Source organism: Delphinus delphis, chromosome 1 (assembly GCF_949987515.2).
Source record: "Delphinus delphis chromosome 1, mDelDel1.2, whole genome shotgun sequence".
NCBI lineage: Eukaryota > Metazoa > Chordata > Mammalia > Artiodactyla > Delphinidae > Delphinus > Delphinus delphis.
In genome coordinates, this window is record NC_082683.1 from 63,847,964 (window position 1) to 63,870,671 (window position 22,708).

At 32.5% G+C, this 22,708-nt stretch overlaps 1 protein-coding gene across 1 annotated transcript in view; it reads right to left on the reverse strand.

The window, feature by feature from the left end:
- LRRIQ3 (leucine rich repeats and IQ motif containing 3) overlaps positions 1–22,708 on the reverse strand; it is a 234,601-nt gene that overhangs the window by 72,854 nt on the left and 139,039 nt on the right. Inside the window, exon 7 of the mRNA XM_060005966.1 lies at positions 3,551–3,659. Within this exon, the coding sequence (XP_059861949.1) occupies positions 3,551–3,659 (109 nt within the window). The remainder of the gene's footprint in view (positions 1–3,550; positions 3,660–22,708) is intronic.

The window sequence follows — 22,708 nt, forward strand, 5'->3', positions numbered from 1 at the left end:
TGTTCACTGCAGCTCTATTTACAATAGCCAGGACATGGAAGCAACCTATGTATCCATTGACAGATGAATGGATAAAGATGTGGCACATATATACAATGGAATATTACTCAGCCATAAAAAGAAACAAAATTGAGTTATTTGTAGTGAGGTGAATGGACCTAGATTCTGTCATACAGAGTGAAGTAAGTCAGAAAGAGAAAAGCAAATACTGTATGCTAACACATATATATGGAATCTAAAAAAAAAAATATATATATTGGTCTTGAAGAACCTAAGGGCAAGACGGGAATAAAGATGCAGACTTACTAGAGAATGGACTTGAGGACATGGGGAGGAGGAAGGGTAAGATGGGACAAAGTAAGAGAGTGGCATGGACATATATACACTACCAAATGTAAAATAGATAGCTAGTGGGAAGTAGCCGCATAGCACAGGGAGATCAGCTCAGTGCTTTGTGTCCCACTAGAGGGGTGGGATAGGGAGGGTGAGACGGAGATGCAAGAGGGGGGAGATATGGGGATATATGTATATGTATAACTGATTCACTTTGTTATAAAGCAGAAACTAACACACCATTGTAAAACAATTATACTGCATTAAAGATGTTAAAAAAAGATGCTCAACATCACTAATGATTATGGAAAGGCAACTCAAAACCACCATGAAATATGACCTCACAGCCACTAGGATGGCTACCACTACTACAACAATAATAACAGAACAACAACAACAGCACAAAATAACCAGTGTTGGTCAGTTTGTGGTGAAATTCGAATTCTTGTGCACTATTACTGAGAATGTAGAATGTTATAGCCACTGTGGAAAAAAGTATGGTAGTTCCTCAAAAAAGTAAAATAAAATTATCATATGATCCAGAAGTTCCACCTCTGGGTATACACACGAAACAGCTGAAAGCAGGGTCTCAAAGAGATATCTGTACATCCATGTCATAGCAGCATTATTCGCAATAGCTGAAATGTAGAAGCAACCCAAGGGTCAATTGACAAATGAATGGATAAAAATGTGGTACTTATAATGGAATATTATTCAACCTTAAAAAGAAAAAAAATCTTAGATGTTACAACATGGATGAACTTTTACGACCTTATGCTAACTAAAATAATCCAGTCACAAAAGGACAAATACTGTATAATTCTGCTTTTATGAGATATCCATAGTAATCATACCCATAGGAATTCTAGAAACAGAAAGTAGAATGGTGATTTCCAAGAGCTGGGAGGAGGGGAGAATTGGGAGTCATTGTTTAATGGGTATAGTGTTTCAGTTGAAGCATATGAAAAGGTTCTGCAAAAGGATGGTCATGATGGTTACACAAGAATATAAATATGCTTAATGTACAGTTAAGATGGTTAAAATGGTATGTTCTGTGTTATATATATTTACCATCAAAATAATACAAGCGAAACATACATAAATGAGTGATATAAAATTTCAGATTAAAAAGTCACAATAAATTGAATTGAAAGAAAATCTACACAAGCAAACAAAAAAAATAGCTGAGCCAAATCACTGTGAAACTGAAGAACACCTAGTACAAAGATAAAATGCTGAAAGTTTCTAGTCAGAAGAGAAAAACAATGAACAGAAGTTCACACACATCAGACTGAGAACTGAATGGCAATGGACTTCTCAAAGGAAACACTGGAAGCTAGAAGACAATAAAATAATTCTGAGAAAATTCTGAAGGTTCTACACAGTTAAATCATCAATTAAACATAAATGTAGCATAAAGACATGCTTAGATTTTCAAGGTTTTAAAAAATTTACCTCCTATATATAATTTCTCAGTAAACTAATAGAAGAAAGCACTGCATTAACTTAAGAAAATAAACCAAGAAAGAACAAGATACAGAATCCTGGAAACAAGGGTCACAACACAGCATAGAAACAAATGAATTCTCGGGATCACAATTGAAATGATGTACCAAGATGACAGCTGTTAAGAACAAGTTTAGAAAGCAAGCAGTCCTGATCAGAAAATTAAGGGCTCAAACAGAAGTATCTTGAAAATAGATATATGTGGGTGTGCTTGGTGATAAGTGGAGGTTTGACTCTTATGAGGTTTCCAAACAAGTTTTAAAAAAATAGTATAAGAAAGAAAACATAGCCTAATATATTGTGTGATTCAGCTGTGAGTAGTATTTACATAGCCATAATAATAAAAATAATAAAAATTAATTAACCCCCAAATAGTGATAATATAATTCTATTGGGAGAAAAGAGGAAGGAACATGTTAAGAGTGTGTATTAGGGAGGATTTATAAGATAATTAAACCTCTATCTTTCACAGTAGAAATTGTATATAATATCTAAAATTGAAAAAGAAATTTTAGCAGAATAAGCATATTACTTGGAAATATAAAAGTAAATAATAGAAGAGTCATTAATAATTATTAAATGATTATTGTCTTGGGTAGCAAGAAGAGTGAGTGGGGAGGTATGGAGCATGGGACTATTATTTTTCCTTCATTTCATTTTGGTTTATAAACCTAGGAGTTCAATAACTGGATTAAAATAAAATTACTTTTAAATAAAAGATGCAGAGCTTTAGGAAATATATAAAGTACATGAACCTTATAAAGAAGTGAGGAAATAATAAAGCCTGACAAATGAGGATCTGGTAGAGTTCGACAAGCTCACATACACAGAAGAAAAAAAAATCAATAAGGATAAAGACACTACCATGAATTTTTAAAAAGGAAAAAAAATCAAATATTTCAGAATTAAAAGGATGGAGGGAGGGGAAAATGGGAAATTGATGTTTAAAGATTATAAAATTCCAGTTTTACAAGATGGAAAAGTCCTAGAGATCTGCTGTACAACACTGTGCTTATAGCTAACAACACTGTATTGTGCACTTAAAAATCTGTTAAGAGCGTAGGCCTCATACTAAGTGTTCTTATCAAAATAATGTTTAAAAGGTTTAAGAGAAACCTTGAGAAAAGTTTTAAGAACTTCAAATTATTTTACAAAACTGTTTTTATGATTCTTCTGTGAAAGACAGAGGTAAAGAAAAGAATGTCATCTGATCATAACACATTTTAACAGAAGAAATTCTGCAAAAACAAAATAAAAACAGGTACACATATGATGACCAAAATTTTATTAACACCAAAATGTATTTTTGTGTACAAAAAATAATTATCTTCAAAGCCTGAAGGACATTTAATATCATTTTAACTGAAATAATTTATATTAATTAATCTGATACTTGACAGATTTCCTGAAGGAGGTAACATACTGGCACAGCCATATGGTAACAAAACTATCAATTCAATATGGTTCTCGCTAATACTTATTTCTCCTAATTCCCAACTTCTACTCAAAATCAGGTCCTTCATATCCATGAAACAACTTTCTGCATATATATATTTAAAACTATTGAAAGAGATATGAATATTTTATCTAGAAGTCTCAACATGTATTTCATATTTATAGTTCAAAATTAACATGCTCAACATCTAACAAATTTAATTACTCTTCATCAAAATATGTTCATTAAATATAATTTTAAATTCATATAACTAACCTTTTTGAATGAGATGTCTTGGTTTTCCTGTTTTTAATTCATATAAAATAGAAGAAACATGTTTTCTCTGTTCACTAGAATATTTTAAATCAACAGGAGAATGTATATTCTGTGGAAACAAAATAAAAACAATGACAACAATAATAATATCTCATATATGTTTTAGAGTTCTCAAAGAACCCTCACATGTATTATAACACATTATCATAATTGACTTTTATTTAAAAAACAACAGCAAAAACCTGTGAGGTAGGCAGAGTTAAGAAAAGATGAAAATAGTTCCATTATGTATGATTCTGATAAATTATTTTTCTATTAAGAGTTAATGATATACTTTGGACAATATTCTAAGGGAAATTGAGGGGAAGGGGGACCTGTCAGGAGGGTGCCATGACAAAAGGAATCAGAGGGGAGGAGAAATAAGGAATAAACAAAGAGAAGCAAGATAATGTTGCCCAGGAAGGCTGATGGAAGATTCAGAGTAAGAAAGGAGGGACACAATTATTTTACAGAATACTAAAGGATAGTAAAATAGGTAGAAATAAATGGGGCCAGAATTATCACAGGCCTTAAAAGTACAAATGGATCAGATATGTGTGGAAGGGATAATAAGTAGAATATTGATAAGGAGCTTTGTGTAAAGCAGAGGCACTGTCAGATGTAAACTATACAATGTCTGTAAACTGGTTGAGGATGTTTTAATAATTGATAACTGTGTTATCTCTCTTTGTCTTCACAGACCATTCAGGATTGATACAGAGGAACCAGGTCAATAAAGAATCCAGGCTCTTTCAAAATGTATCATCTCTATCTTACTGCATCATCTACATGGCTTCCAGTCTCAAGATTTATTCATGAGTCAAGATAGCTACTAGAGCATCAAACATCATGTCTATATTTCAGTCAGCAAGATGGAGGAAAGGATAAAATGACAAAAGGGCACAGGCCATGTGTCTTAAGAAACTTTCCCAGAGGCCCTTCCAATAATTTCTGTTCATAACTCACTGACCTCCCACAGCTAAAAAGGAGAGGGTAAGAAATGCAGGCTTTTAGCTAGGTACTTTACTTCCTGGAGTAAAATGGTGGGTCTGTTACCAAGAAAGAAGAGAAGGACAGATATTTGTAGGCAACTAACAGTCTGCTACAGGAAATAAAAATATCAGAATCTTGGGAAGGGACATATGTTTGTATTTGGAAAAACTTTCCCAGGATATTATGCTTTCCTTGATGAGAACCACTGGTCTAAATTCTGAAGATTCACAAATATATACCCTCAGATAGATCTCTTTTCTGAGGTGCTTGGTTCTGTATATTTGTTTATGGAATACTTGTACAGTGCTTACCATTTGCCAGTATTTTAAGCTCTTTATAGATATTAATTTATGTAATACTCATAACCACCATGAGCTGTGTTCTTTCGCCCTGGAAAATCTCACAGACACAACATACTCAAGAGATTTGAAGTCATATCTTTCCTCTAAACCTATTAATACTTATTTCTAGTTGTAGTGAATGGCATTACCTTCATCCAAGGGGAGAAAAAGTCACATAAATTCTCTAACGTGATAGCTGATAGAATTTTTAAACAGATAATTTTTTCATATTTCCCCTGCCTTGACTGTCCACTTATCCAAACCTCCTTTACTCTACAATTTAGAAGAAACACTTGGATATGTGTCCTAGTCTCCTGTACTTACAATTTTATGCCCAAATTCCTACACCATATAATACAGATATATTTAATTAAATATCCTTGAGCTTATTTATTTATTTTTTTTTTTGTGGTACGCGGGCCTCTCACCGCTGTGGCCTCTCCCGTTGCGGAGCACAAACTCCGGACGCGCAGGCTCAGCAGCCATGGCTCACGGGCCCAGCCGCTCCGCGGCACGTGGGATCCTCCCGGACCGGGGCACGAACCCGTGTCCCCTGCATCAGCAGGCGGACTCCCAACCACTGCGCCACCAGGGAAGCCCCCCTTGAGCTTATTTTTATCTTTTAAATTTTATATGTAATGTCCTTTAACTGATATTTTGAAAACATAGTCTCTATGCAGTGACTCATTGTGCAACAATATTTTTTAATGCTCATGATAGGTACTAGGTATTATCTCACCCTGGAATGAATCTGTTTTTATTCCTCTCTAAAAAATCCTTTACTATAACTCTTACACAACACTATTTTCAGTCTTTACATGACAAAAATATTACTTTTTGCTAGAAAGACAAATAAATAGCTACTTTTGAGTTAACCTATTCTCTCTATATTTAGAATTTTTTTTTAGGTTGTCAAGAATAAATATAATATAATAATACACTATCAAAACATGACTATTTTAAATAATGCTGTTTCTATTTTCATTTGGGCTCAAATCTTACTATTAAAATATGACAAAAAATGTAGACCACTGTTTTGCAATCAAATCTGTAACAATCAGTTCTAAATGCTTTTTCAACCTCAGATTTGTCCATCAATCTTCTTCAGTCCATATCATTCTTATATCTTCTTACTTCTATGAATTTTGCTCTATTTTGGTAACTGCTCTCTGTCTTTCCCTCCTGACAATGCAATTCATCATATGTTAAAAAATCACCTCAAATTCTACTTCAATCATAGAAATGGACCCTTTCTGTGCTCTAAATCTCACACTTATATTCTCCTCATGAGAAAATAATGAAAGTGGAATGAAAGGATATGTTCAACAATTTTTTCCACTAGTACTTATTTCTTTACACCCCCGAAAGAATAAGGAAAAATTTAAAAAGGTATATATCTGTCAAATCTGAGTATCCAGACTCTATCACAAATAAAGTTAATTTGCAGAATCATGAAATTTAAAAGCCTCCAAGTCAAATCAGTAGCTAGCTAGTTCCTTTTAGAAATATATTTTCTTTAGTTTGCCAACTTAGCTGTTTTTATATACTATCCACATATCATTGTTTGTCATCATTTAAAATAACTTTCCCTTCCTTGGCTTTTATAAAAGAAGAACCATGAAAAATGGTGCATATGTGAGAGTGAAACAAATCTATAGAAAAATGATCAGAGTGTCTAAAGCCCTAAATGAACTGAGGCTTATACAAGCTGCCATCATAAAGAAAATGGGATGTTTGCTTTAGGTACTGTAAGAAAAAAAAGAAAGGATGTGCCCATTTATTGACTGATCTTCAAAATGACAGAGAAAACAAGTTATGACAACACTGGAGAAAATCTAATATCTTGTTTTCAATAACAGAAAGGATATTCTATTAACTAAAGTGCCTTAAATTTAACACTGGTCTTCAATAATTTAGGAAAACATTTAAAGGATTTTTGGTAGCATTTGGAAAAGAAATAATCACCAAGGAGCAATATATATTGAAAATAAATGAATTATATCAGATATAATTTTATTTTTAACAGGGTCAGAATTAATTCAGGTTCCAATATCCTTGATATGATAAACCTGCATTTCAGCAACATGTTTGATAAACACTTTCACTACTTATTGAAAGACAGTATGATTAGGTGGAGATCAAAGATGTTGAGCTATCACATGGAAAAGAGTAAGGATTAATAAAATGATGCCAACCTGAAGGGAGATCTCTAATGTCTTGATATGTGGACATGTTCTTAGCCCTGTGCTGACAATAGTTATATGAATGATGTGAATAAAAATATAAAGAAAATGCTTATCAAATTTCCAAAGGGGGTGGTAAAAGAACAAAATCAGTTAATTCTGGACAAATTTAAAAGATTATCAGTAGACTGGAGCAATGGGTCAAATTGAATAGATGAATATTAATAGCAATAAATATTGCAGTTGGGCAAAATGAATTTAATCACTACAATAATATGATTTAAAAACATGAATGATAAAAAATATTTTAGTTAAGAGTAAATTAAAAGTCCATTGTGTGATGACTTTATGCTGTATAAGCATTCCATCTAGAATGAGGGAAATGGCAATCTTACCATTTTCATTTCTGAACCATAGCTAGAGTACTGTTTCAGGTCAGGGCAACATATTTTCAGATAATTATAGATAACCTGGAACATGAAAAGAAAGGAGCCTACCTACTGAATTATTTTTAAAGTAAGCCCTATGTAAATAAGCCATGTATAAATCTAGTGTAGAGAAGAGATCCGGGCTTCTCACATCCTCCAACTGCCATTTTCCTCATCTTGTAAAATGTACCATTATCTTATTCAAATCATAAAAATTTAGGATTTCATCTCTATTTTATCCTTTTTCTGAAACACTTTATCTAAGTCATCAGCAAATCTTGGCAATTCTACCTCCTGAATCTATTTCAAATCTGTTCACTTCTCTCTGTTTTCACTTTATTTCTCTAGTGTAAGCTATAATCATCCCTTCCAAACAGAAATAGCTTCCTATTGGTCTCTGCCTTAACCCTAGCTGTTACAAGATATATTTATATTTGTCAAAAGGTAAATATGATCATGTTTCTCTTTAGCTTTAAAAATCCCATAATGGCTGTCCAAGGTGCTCAGTTCTTACTATGAGGTACAAAAACCCAGCAAAATATGGCCCTTGACTACACAAACACATCTTGTGCTACTCAACTTTGTTCACTATACTCATGCCACACTGGATTTCATTCAGTCCCTTGAACCCAACTCAACTAAAACAAGTTACTTCACACCTCAGATCCTTGTGTAAGCTCTTCCCTCTGCCTAGAACACTCTCCTTCCTATACTTTGCATGGGTAGCTTCCCATCCTTTAGGTCTTAATTGTAAATATTATCTTCTCAGATAAAAACATTCTGTGACAATCCTATGAGAAGTGGGCATCCTCCTATTATTCTCTATTTCAGCACACTATATATTTAATTCATAACATTTATCACAATTTTATTTGTTTGTTTACTAGGGTTACATCTTGTTTTTTTTTTTTTTTTCTTTTTCCTTAGAATCTAGTCCACAAGGGGCTAAGGACTTTGCTTATCTTGTTTACTCAAAGCCAGGAATGGCCCCTGGCACTCAGCAGATACTCAATAATTATTTGTTACATGTTGAATGAATAGTACTGAAAAGAAGTGCTAGAAGGAATGAGTGAAGGTTTAGGAACTTTGGCTAACATAAAATAATATAAATTTCATTTGTTGGAAAGCGTCTAACAACTAGACATAATTTTAAAATAAATTCCGAGCTTATATTTTTAAAGGACTCTACCCCAAGTAACACTTTTCAATATTCTATTCTTTCATTCCTGATATTTTTCATACTCTATGGTTTCATATGGTTTCGTACTCCAAAGTATGGTTTCAAACTCCAAAGCATTTCACTGAGCAACCCTTTACAATTATCCTATCCCCTTCTTCTAAGCTCTTTATCATGTACATCAACACAGATTCTCTAAATTTTCTGAAGCATCTTTTACTTTATCATTTCTCAATACCCACAAAAAAAAATAAACATAACCATCTGATATGAATAATTATGTATTTATTCAGGCACATGTCTCTATCTACCTACATCACAATGACAACGAAATAACTCTTCTTTGATGGTATTGAGTGGAGGATGGTATTGAGTGGAGGAGCTAAGAAAAAATCATCTATAAGAGGTATGGAAATAGGGAGAGATAATCTGTATATGATTAAATATCATTCAATCATAATGAGAAAAAAAAATTCTCAGAGTACTACTGAAAATTGGAATAGATTAACTGAGGATCTATGGAGCTTCCTGTAATTGACAAACCAAACACGTACATGGTTGTAAAATATCAGATGGATGACTGGAGTAGATATTTAATTCTCCAAAGAGAAATGATAATTTATCATTTAATACTAAGGAGTGGTGACAGTGGTAACAATTTCCTCAAACTCCTTTCTAGACCAAGGGTAAATAATTTATTTCAAATTTTCTGTCTTTGAAAATCAAGATTCCTTTTCAACCCTTAGTGGTTTGAGTTTCTAAACTTAGGCTAGTTAGTGTTCTGAAGATTGTTTGGTTTTGTTTTCACATTATATATTATACAAATCAGAGTCCTTTGACTTTAAAGGAAATTATAAGTCTTTGATCAAAGCATATTGTTAACAGAGACTCACTGTTATGTTATCTATTTATCCCTGTACTATCTATACTATCCTATACCCGAGCAAGTGTTTGTTTTGTCTATATTATATATTATTCATTGTAAGTAGTCTCCATTTCAAGGATGATTCCAAAAACCTCTTTAGAATCACAGCCAAGACACCAGCCCCTTGGTATCCTACCCCATTTGTTGTTTTTGTTATTGTTTCTGTTGCCTTTCCTCTTCTCAGTCAAGACATCGTCTTTAAAAGTGCTAATCCAGATCTTAGGTCTTCTATATAATACTCAAAGAGATAACTTTAGGAGTATGCTAAAAACGAAACTAAAAATGTTGTTCTTTTATGTCTGAATGAAAACCTGTTAGCCCTAGTGTTTGACTACACACCCTCTCATTAACTTAGCAAGCAAAGCCTTCACCAGAGGGGAGGCTAATGTATAGTGATCCATGTATTGCAAGGTCCACTTGATCTCTGCTTTAAAGAATAAGTGCTAGTTAACAGGAAAAACCATGGAGGAAGGGGAATGGTTTAAGATAAAAATTTTATGAGGAAAACGTTACTTTTTAAGATAGTCCCCTTTAAGCAACTGGCAGGTTTAACTGATATTTGAAAAATTGCTACTACTTTGTATTTGATCCCAATCTTACTTTATCTTAACAATGAAGACTAGAAGTGAAGTGATAATATTCTTGATATGTGGGGAAGAGAATTCACAAAGGATGACCTGGAAAAACAAATACAGGAGAAACCTAGTAGATATAGAAAGAAATGTGACATTTCTCTTCTATACAAAAAAGTAGCCACGGGAAATGAGGATGGCTGAAATTATATTTTGCTGCAATTGTCCAGTTAAAGAACATGTGGGAAAAAAGCATTATAGGAAGATATGCTCCCTCAGTTTAAGAATGATTAAAGTCTAAGTTCTATCCTCACCAAGATTAGAGGTGCCAATGAGTAAATCATTGAGGCTCACTCTTTGCTATATGACACTGGTAATACAGCAACTGCTTAGTAGTAGTGGTTGTCAAACCCAGTAAAAAAGAGATGCTGCAAACTTCCAGAGTTTAGACTAAGTTACAATTTCAAGTTCAGAGAACACAACAGTAGTTCATGAATAGTAATAATTGATAGTAGGCAGAGTAATGAAAGTAAAGGGCATAAAGAAATTTCGGACTATACAAGTTTATGTTTCTTTGAAAATTCTCTCCAGAAATATATTTGATTACTATTTACATGACAATGCAATTCTATTCATAATCCTTTTAAAAATATATTTTTACATTGTCTAATAGACAACATATTATATAGTAATAATTGAAAATAATTCTGTATCTTGTTTGCCTAAGGATCACATTTTAAAAAGTGTAACTCTACATAATCGATACAATTTTGTTCATAACTTTCAAGCACTTATTGTGTTCTACCTTATATAATAGTTAAGTACATTTTTCGTCCTTAGAAGAAATTATTCTCTCTGAGGACTGGGGCCATGGTTTACTTATCTCAATATCCCTGCACCACTTTGACTGGATTCTTCAATCTCTGTTGCAGTATCAACTCACAAATAACAAAAAAGGATTGAGACATTTGATTAGTTTTTTTCAACAAATATGTGTTGAGTGCCAGCTATATCCATGACACCATGTTAGGCATAGGCACAAAGTTATTATTTTGTGAATATTTAAATTCTGTACTTCTCAAAATATGGCATAATTTAATGATTAACCCTATATATAGATATAGAAAACATGAGAAGCAAGATAAAGACATTGAAAGTGAGAAAAACATAGTAGAAAGCACAGGTTGAATGCTAAACACATTCCTGATAAAATGTGCATTTTATTAAACCTCAAATGTTAACTCAATTGATTAAAATAATATTTAGTAAATTATTTAGTAAATAAATAATTTTTAATCTAATCATTTTTAAATGAAAGGGATATAGTATGTATTAGTAATATAAGTTAACACTGCTTAAGTAATCCCCAAATGAGACCACTCACATGCTGGTATAAAATTTAATGATGGGCAGTGAAATATAATTTTCTAGGAAAAAAAACCCTTTTTTCCTTAGCAATAAAATATACAGCTCAAGAATCTATATTTCTAGGTATATTTGAACAATGTTTATATTTATGAGAAGAGGAGAAAAGAACAAAGAGACCTCCAATATTTTATGATGTTTTAGGTTGATCTCTAACCTATACACCTTAAGCAAATCTAGCATTTTAGAAAGTTTATGGTTTAAATTGGTTTAGAATCTGAAGAGGGGTTTATATTACCATAAAGAAAACATCTCAATAAATTAACATAGTAGCCGTATATATAATCATGTTTCTAAAGTAAAGCAAATTATAACCAACTTAAATATGCTTTATAAATACATACTTATAAACTATTAAATTGACTCAGTAACAATTACTTGGATAATACTTTCTAGAATTGAGGATTTAGCCTTCCGCAACTGGGAGTAATATACTCATTTGCGGAATTCAGAATATTTGTAAATGTTGCTTCATACAAGCTCTTGTTACTAGACTAAGGACTAAAACAACTGTTTCTAATGCTGTATAATTATACTTCTTCCCTCCAAATGACACATATATCTCAGGAACTGCAGGGACTGTTTTGAGCAAAAAATAGATTATATAATATATATGCATACATATGTGTGTGTGTATAAAACAGTATATGTACACACACTTAGGAGATAGATAGATAGAGATGTTCAATAAAGTGCTTTACCTGACCCTGAGTTGCCAGCCTGCAAGTTCTACAGCCTCAGTACAAATCATAGTCTGTCCAACTTCACAATGTATCCAGCACAGCTTCCTAAACAACCTCAGCCCTACTGCTCTTATTGGAAATATTTCTGCCATGGTCCAAATGTTTATTATTTACATGAAGTCCAACATTCCTGAGGCGGGATAAAATGACTCAAAACTGCAGTTACCAAACTTTCAAATGCAAACAGGCTTATTTTCAGTTCTTAAGCTAATAAAGTAGGTATTGTCCGAATCCTTATATTTTGTTAAACAAAAACTTATATATAAAGAAATGCCTGCAATTTATTGTGAGTCTCCACAGGCTTTCTAGGTGGATATAATCACCGAAACCCAGGCTTAGATGGAATATCTCTAAAATTATCTTAAATAGATCAGAGAGCAGCAATATGATTCAATAATTAATATTTTCCATGTCATGGTACCTAAATTTGTTTTGCGAAAATTCAATACTGTCAATTTCTAGGTGAGTCATAGTACACAAATCTTTGTCACTCAAGGCTTAGACAATAGTAAAATACATTGAAATACCCACTCTCTCTTACCTTGAATAAACGAAAATTCATTTTAAGTAAGTGGTAAAGAATAGTCATTTTATTATCTTTTTATTTAAAAAGATGGACAGCTTGAAAAGTTTTGCATTAGCAGTCTTTGCAAAGCAAATTTTTTTTATGCTGGTACATTTCACTGGACTTAAAAATAGTAATATTAGCTTTCTCGCATGAGGAAGTAAATAATTTCGTGAACAGTTTTATGCAAGTTTCAAGTCGTTAAATTATGCTGGCTTGGATGAATTATTAAGTATATTTCTCTTTTCAACTTTACACTTATCTTGTGTTTACAGCTGATATCCCTAGTGTCCAATCAGAGACAGGTTTTCATCCTGTTGTCCAGGGAATGATGGGCACAATTCCTTTTGACACTGATGAGAGGTGAATACATAAATCCAGCCCACTTCAGTGAAAATTGACCCATAATTTTTTTTTACCCTGAAGAAAAATACAGTAATAAAGTTTAAAGATGGAAAAAAACTCTTGAGGTGTACCATTAGCTAACGATAATCAGCAAACATTATATTTTGCCTTGAGGACAGTGAGCTCCAGATTTGCTTTTTGGTACTCATGAATTCTAATAATCATGGCTCTCTATATGATAGCAAGAAACCTAAAAATATGAATGATAGGTTTTTCACATTTCAATGAACTCAAAACTTAAAACTAAAAGGGAAAGGCATAAGTTTAAAATATTCTTCTACCTCTTCTCTCCCCTAAGATTTTTCTTATGAAATGAGTATATGCATTTCCTATAAATATTTAGTAATTGAAAATATACACAATTTCTCACATAAAGATTATACACCAACTTAAAAACATGTGGATCTTGTATAAAATTCTAGTGATGTTTCTGAACTAGCATTTTCAAAATTACATCAGCATTCCTAAGATTTACGGAAAAGAATGACTTGGCATAGTATGTCAGATCAATTGCCCCTAAATCAAATATCCCACCCATAATAGTAGCAAAAAGAAACACTGTGAACAGTTAAAGCTATCCAGCAAAACCATTTTCATTTACTTTAATATCCCATTAAGGATCTGCTATTAATTAATTTATCTATATAATTTAGTTTGTTTATACCATTGGCCTATAGCATTTCCAGAATAATGAGTTTTATTCTTATTACCACAGTATGGTAATCCCTTTTCCTTCTCTATCTTTGAAAGGTGTTCTAAGTTCTAGTGTAACAGGACCAGCAAGAAAATCTGTTTTACCTGCATAGTTCATAACTTTGTAAGATCCCTTTGAACTCTGTATTTTACTTTTGTCTTGCATCTTATTTTAATCTATCTTCTTTCAATGATAACCTTAATTCTTCCTGCTCCCATACAAAGATCTCAATGATAAGCAGAATTCTATTACCTACTCTTTTCATACTAGCACAGTGGATTAATATTTTCATAAAATATACTAAAATGACTCCATGAGTTATAAATTATGACTCAAAAAGTATAAGTAGAGTTTGGATTACACTTCTTGCAAATGCAACAAATAGTATTTTAAATTAGTAAATATTTGTTGAGTGCCTCCTATGTGCATATGACTATGCTAGGTAAAAGGTGGCAAAACAACTAAATTACAACCTGCCATAAAGTGGCTTATATTCCTAGAGTTAAGACATTCACATAATACAGTATGGTATAAATAAATTTAAATAGAAATATGCGTAAGACAAATACTAGTAACAATATTCCAACTAAGAGAAACTAATTTCCTCTAACATTAAAAAAGAAAAAAATCTTTGTTCTGGATGATATCAGGGACTTTATCCTTTTATTTAATGCTGTAAGCTGAAGAGAGAAATAAAGAGGTGCAACTGTAGGAATAATCTCATTCTTAAACAAAAGGAAGTAAAGATGAGATTCCAGGAAGGAGGTTTTGGCCTTGACACCAAAAACTTAATTTAAGGTGAATGAACAAAGGCATTTCAGTGCCTACTTTGAGATGGAGACTGATGGTGTAATTGTAGAAAGAAGGCAATGTACTGGAATGAAGGTGAATTGGAGGGAACACATAGCAATGCTTTTATATATTAGCCCTATTGCTGAAAAAGAAGAGATTTTGCTCTCAATAACTGGCTAACTGATTCATAGTAGCCAAGATCAAATATAGTTAATTCTACAGAGCTTAATTCTCATACTAGAATCTTTCACAGTATGCAGTAATGGTTCTTTGCTGAAGGAAAAGCTGCTGGCAAGATATAATGCTCTATTTCTGTAATCATCTTTTCCCTCCTTTGGAGCTACTAAATCTCCAACATACAGACTCCATTCTCCTTGCAATTCTAGGACCTAACTATGATAGGAGATAATAAGACTAAGTCTATAAAACAATAAGACTAGTCTCCAGACTAATACTTGGAGTTCCCTATTAATTTACCTTTGCTCATAGCATAACACATAATTATGGTAATTAGTATTTTGTGTCATTCTGAAACCTTCACCACTCTGTTCTGCCTTTGAAATGTTCCCAGTTCTACCTTGACATCTACCTTGGACCATTTCCCAAGCCTCCATTCTAGCAATCCAGTCTTTAGTACCAGTTTTCTTTTTAAAACAGTCATTGAGCACAGTGTCTAGGCTTTGATACTCAATAACAGACTTCATTAATACCATCTTTCTTTCTCAACCTAACCCAATTTCAATGTTGCTCAACTTTTCATATTAGTTGGTCACTTGCTGCTAGCCATGTGGACAGTGAATAGAGCTCACTGGATATAAAGCTACTTACCAGACTGACCCTCCTTTGTTAGTTCCTAGCACTATAACCATTCTGTCTCCTGTACTGCTCCAACAGCCAAGTCCAAATTCTTTCTTAGCCTAACCAGTTTTGCTTTAATTAATATATCATTTCCCATGAATTGCAAGATAAAATGCATGTTAAAGTTCCAATTTGCATGATACTTTTTTAAATGTAAATATTATCAGAACGTTGAGCTCACTGGAAAGCATATTGAAGAAACTGGGAACATGAATTAGGCAGATGTGAAATAAATAGATAATGCTTAATTTACATAAGGAAAACATGAGGCAAACAGGAGACTGAAGAGAAAGGTGAAGAGACTGAATCAGCTGACGTGTACTGTGTACAACAGAATAGTAAGCAAGAAACAGTTAGAAGATAAACTGACACAAAATTATAAAATGCCCACAAACTACTGGAATCTATGGTCTCTATTATGCTCTTTCATCTAGCCTCGGGAAACCTTACTACATTCTCTTGTCCTTTACCTGTGACATTTTAATACATAGAAAAATTAAGGCTGATAGCTATAAAATTTCACTCTTTACTCTCTCCTTTACATCATAAATAAAATAATTAGATACTCATCCTAACATCTGATTGCCCATTATCCTACACAAGTTGAATAGCAAATGTAACTTGTTAATTCTTAGTAATTTGATAGGTATGTAACTGTGCCTATGGTATTAAAATGTATAGAGAGAATTTTTCTTGCTAAATAATCATTTTAAACACTCAAGTGAAAATTAAAATGTCCATTAACGGCCCTATCCAACTTCAGTTTCCACAATTCCTCTCATAGTTTCTTTCCCATTCACACATTTTCAAAGCTAATTTTCACCTCCACAACTTTGTTCATATAGTTTTTTTTTTTAAGTCTGACCCTTGATCTTTTCTTTTTTGACATTCATTTTTTTATATGTTCCATCACATATTTGGTGCTTATTTATATAGATGTGTTGGTCATTATTCTATTACCTCATCTGAAAAACAAATTCTGAAAGAATGAAAATTTCCACTCTTCTTGATTTTCCCGTAGTATGCTGAGCACTGAAGTTAGAGCAGAGTACTCGAAATTTATGCTCTGTGGTGACCTAAACGGGAAGGGAATCTAAAAAAGAGTGGATATATGTATATGTATAACTGATTCACTTTGCTGTACAGCAGAAACTAACAAAACACTATAAATCAAATATACTCCAATAAAAATTAACAAAAAAATAAAACCAAGTTTTAACACTCATATCAAAAATGGTTATATTGATACCTATTTATATGTATAAATTTATGCCAGTATATATCTATTACATTTAAAGTTTGCAGGCAAAGTTGATTTTGTGATTATGAAGGCCACGAAATTTGCAATATACCATGTGGTCTATCAATGGGATAAATAAACGTTCTATGGATGGAAAAATCAATTGTCTCTAAGGTCTTTGAATATTCTTTCCACTTGTCAACTCTTAGAAACTTTATCTCCACATCAAATTATCTATCCATCCATGAATCTTAAAACTGCAAACTTTTCAAAAATTTGGAGGTAAATAATATATCTTTTGTGCACGTGAGAGGAGTTTGTTTGCATGTTGATTTATCTTTGAATTTGAGTATGATGACAAACACAAATTCGAGGTTAATAGATTTAAATCTAAAGTATAACACAATAGTTAAACTACATTGCTAGAGATTCTTAAGATATTGGGCTTTTTTTTTCAGTAGCATATTATTTAAATAATAAAAATTCTGGAATGACAAAATGATTGTGGGGGATAGATATACAGATCAATGGAATAGAGTCCATAAATAAATCTTTACATATGGTCAATCAAGTTCTCACAAGGGTACCAAGATAATTCAATAAGAGGAGGATTTTTTTTTCTTTCTTTTTTCTTCCAAAAAAAAAAAATGGTGCTAGACAACTGGATATCCAATATAAAAGAACGATTCTGAACCTCTATCTCATACTATATAAAGATTAGTGCAAAATGAACCATATGCCTAAATTTAGGAGCTAAATTTATAAAACTCTTAGAAAAATATATAAAAATAAATCTTTGAGACAATGTTTAGAAAATGGTTTCTTAGATGTCATAAGAAAAATGTGTGACAAAAATACCCATGTAAATTGGATTTCATCAAAATTAAAAATTTACCATTAAGAAAGTGAACAGACAACCCACAAAACAGGAAAATGTTTTCAAATGATATGTATGATAAGAGACTTGTATCAAAATATATAAGGAATTTTTATAATTCAACAATAAAAAACAACTTATTATAAAATGATCAAAGGATTTTTGAATAGATAGCTCTCCAAAGAAGATATACAAATGGCCAATAAATATATGAAAAGATTCTCAGCATTATTACTCACTAGGGAAATGCAAATCTAAACCACAGTGAAGTACCACTTCATACTCACTATGATGGCTATAATTAAAAATACAGAAAATAATAAGTGTTGGTGAGGATTTGAAGAAATTAGGACTCTCATACATTGATGATGTAAATGCAAAATAGCACAGCTGCTGTGGAAAACAGTTTGGCAGTTCCCCAAAAAGTTAAACATAGAATTACCATATCATCCTGTTATTTCACTACTAGATATATACACAATAAAACTGAAAAGTATGTCTACACAAATATTTGTACATGGATGTTCATAGCAGAATTATTAATAACAGTCATAAATTGGAAGCAATCCAAGTAATAAATGGATTTTAAAGTATGGTATATTCATACAGTGAAATATTATTCAGTTATAAAAATGAATAAAGGACTTATACACGTTACAACATGGATAAATCCTAAAAATATGCTAAGTGACAGAAGCCATACACAAAAGACCACATATTTTATCTTCCAATTATATTAAATGCCCAGAATAGGCACATTCATAGAGATAGAAAATATCTTAATGGTTGTTAAGGTCTGTTGGGAATACTGCTAATATGTATGGAATTTCTTTTGGGGTTGATAAAAATGTTGTGGAATTAGATAGTGATAATAGTTGCAAAAGTTTGTAAAAAGACTAAAAATCACTGAACTATGTACTTAAGAAGGATGAATTTTGTGTTATGTAAGTTATATCTCAGTAAAGATGTTACAAAAAATATTGTGAAGTTAACAATACAGTTTTGGTAGTGCTTGTCAGAATTCTAATGAAATGTCAGAATTCTAATGAAATGTCAAAAATGTGAAGTACCAAAAAATAATAAATAGAAAGAGACCTGATTTTCCAGGTGATTTAGTTTTCAAGTTTTCAAAAAACTGTAAAGTATTGTTCATCATGATAATTCAACAATGTAAACAAAAAGCCAAATAGACATGCAGAATTTTTTTTAGCATTTGCTAAAACTGAAGCATAAAATAACTAAACCGTGTAAAACAACACATTTATCAAAAATTAACCATATAACACTTTCAGAACCTTTGAATTTATTAATAGAATTTTAATATGTTTTATTTCTTTTTGAATCCTAAATACAAAAAATTTAGTGGCATTTACAAAGTCATAATGAATCAAGTTTCAAGTTATATTACTTAGAACAGAAACAGAAACCTACAAAGCCATTTTTTTTAAAACTGAGGTAAAATGCTATTAGAATTCACCTGTAAAAAAAAGAGTGCTGACAATTATTAGGTACATATTCCCCCAAATACAGAATAGTTGCTCAATATCAAGAAGCAATGTACAACATACATGGGCTTCCCTGGTGATGCAGTGGTTAAGAATCTGCCTGCCAGTGCAGGGGACACAGGTTCAAGCCCTCTTCCAGGAAGATCCCACATGCCATGGAGCAACTAAGCCCATGCACCACAACTACTGAGACTGCACGCTAGAGCCCGTGAGCCACAACTACTGAAGCTCACGTGCCTAGAGCCCATGCTCCACAACAAGAGAAGCCACTGCAATGAGAAGCCCATGCACTGCAATGAAGAGTAGCCCCCGCTCGCCACAACTAGAGAAAGCCCACACACAGCAACAAAGACCCAATGCAGCCAAAAGTAAAAATAAAATATAAAAATAAATTTAAAAAAAAAGTAATGTACAACATACAGACTGTTATGGCAGTGATAGGAAGAAGAAACACTGACTAATAAATTTAACACTTTAAATTATAAAATCAACATAAAGTAAATCAGATTTGAAATTTAAAACATACTTGAAAAAAGAGAGGATGGTTATTAGGTCAAAAGAAAACTGTACTAATTATTTAATAACAGAAGGGAAACATGGAGAGTCAAGATGCATCCACAATTGGTAGAATAGAAATTTGGGCCAATTCTGAAGTTTATAAATGCCAGATGAAAGAATTTTTAAGTCTTTTGAAAAATAGGAAAGATTTATCAAGAAAGTCTGGAAGGCAAGACACCAGTGAGGTAAGCCCAGCACTCAAAGCAGCTTTTGTTCTCAGACTACCTGGATATCAGGAAGAAACAACTTTTAAACTAAAGTACAGGTTTGGTGGCTCAGGAGATCAGGAGTCAAATATCAAAGCCCATGTCCACTCAAGGAGAGGATGCTGTCCACATTCAACTGGGAACTCAAAGGGCTACATGATGAAATATAAGTGAACAGCCCTAAACTAAAATGAAAGCTTCATAATTCATAAAATCCCAAGTTTTGAACTTTCAGGTGGCCCAGTATTGGTGGTACTTGGTGACAGCAATGAAAATATTATCTGGAGGAAAGTATTTTCATTCAAGGGTCCATAATTCCCACAAATAACATTTCAAATATAGTGAGCAGTACGAAAGACCCAAGTTACTGAAATTAATTGATGCAGACTATAGAGTTACTCTGTTTGCTATGTTTTAAAAAAGAAAAGTCAAGTTTGACATAGCTACAGAAAAAAAACAAAAACAGAAAAGGTAAAAAGGAAAGTTTGGAAAAGAACCAAAAAAGCCTTAGAAATCTGAAGACTAAATCCATATCAATTAGGAACGAAAATGGATGATCCAATGACAGATTAGACACAGCTAACAAGAGAATTACTGAACTGGAGGAGAAGTTGAATAAAAATATCAGAAAGAATCATGGAGAAACCAAAAAATGAAATATGTAGAAGAGAAAAGAAGGATCATAGAGAATGCAAGTTCATTAGTAATAAATAGTAAACATCCTATTACAAGATTTTTGACATCAATGGAACTTAGCTTTGCTTTAACTGTATCAGGTGAATATATTAATTCAGATGGAAAGCTGAATGTCATCTGACATTTAAGTATTAATTTTATTTCATAATATTGTATCATAATATTCTAAATTTATTAAATACTTCCTTTCTTTACTTCTTATTTTCTACCTTCTTTTCCATTTGTATTCTATATATCTGCTCTGTAGCAAAGGTGGCTATTTGTTCCCCAATATTGGTTCTTCTTCACTTTCATAATAGAATCCTTGATTTTTGTCTGGATACATTTCTGCACAAAATAAAAGCTACATATTTTAAGACTTCCTTGTAGTTTAATGTAACAATGTGACTAAATTCTGGCCAAAGATATATTGTGAGGCATCATTTAGGAACTTTACTTGAAAAACATCTACAAGTCTCCTCACTCCTTCTTCCTTGATAGCTGAGGAGTACATATGCTGGCTGAACAAGGGCAGTCATTTTGGATCTTGAAGTGATCTCTGAATGGAGGCTATGCACAGAGAAGCATAAGATAAAAAGAGTATGAGTCACTAAATATTTCATGGAATGGTGCCATCATATCAGTCCTAAACTGTTTACTTCTAGAATTTTATATGAGAGAACAAACTACTACCTTGTTTAAGTTAGTAACATTTTGAATCTCTGTTACTCAGAGCTGAATCTAACTTAAATTGACACTAATGTGGTAGTTGGAGGTGGATGCTACAAATAAAAGGTATAATATACAGCACTATCTTAGTACAGGATATTGCATAACAGGTGGTAAGGACTCAACATATTGCAGGCTGACGAGCTCATGAGCTCTGTTATTATGGCTTCAAGACATTTCCACTTTGAAAGGCAGACTATATGCTGACTGAGGCTATGACGTTAGAGGAAATTATATAACAAAATCTGAATTTAAGAGTTAGATGTTACCTGTAGCTTTCTTTCTTTTTTTTAATTTTTATTGGAGTATAGTTGCTTTACAATGTTGTGTTAGTTTCTACCATACAGCAAAGTGAATCAGCTGTACATATACATATATCCCCTATTTTTTGGATTTCCTTCTTATTTAGGTCACCACAGAGCACTGAGTAGAGTTCCCTGTGCTATACAGTAGGTTCTCTTTAGTTATTTATTTTATACGTGGTATCAACATTGCATATATGTCAACCCTAATCTCCCAATTCATCCCACCCACTCACTCCTTTCCCCCTTGGTAGCTTTAAGTCTTATGAGAAAAATAAATCTGGCTATAGCTAGCCAGCATGAATCAGAGATGGAAATAGAATACAACTTTTATAAGGCATGTACTCTAATCTGGAATCTTCAATTTAAGTTTACTGAGATTATAGTAATTGAAGCCTTGGATAGATGAAAATGTCAACAGCTCTATTCCTCAAATTGAAACATTTTCAACAGGGGCTTCAAAGTGGAAATATTGATACCTGGAGGTATAAATGTCTATAGGCAAAGATAAGATGAAGAATTTTCCCGTCCCTCCAAAGCCTTTTGTTTCAGAGAGTCCAACCATGGGAGATCATATTAATTTGAAAAAAGAGAAAAAAGAGTCGAGAACAAAAGCCAGTAAGTAAAAGAACAGAGTCTGCAGGAATATAAGCTATGTTTAGACAAGATCATTGTAGTTACCTAACCATAAAACTTACTGAAATTAGGTAAGTCAGAAGGCTATGAAGTTTTTGAAGGAAATGTGTTGCCAAAGAAATTAAAGTCCAGCCTGAAAATGCCTGTGTTTTTTCAGTCTCTAAAGCCACCCATAGGCCCTGAAATCTTTCAAGGCTATAAAACTGTTCTACACTCAAGAAGGACAAATACTCTGAAGTCCACTTCAGATGTGATCATAAATGATTATGGACAGATAAAATCTTTTCACA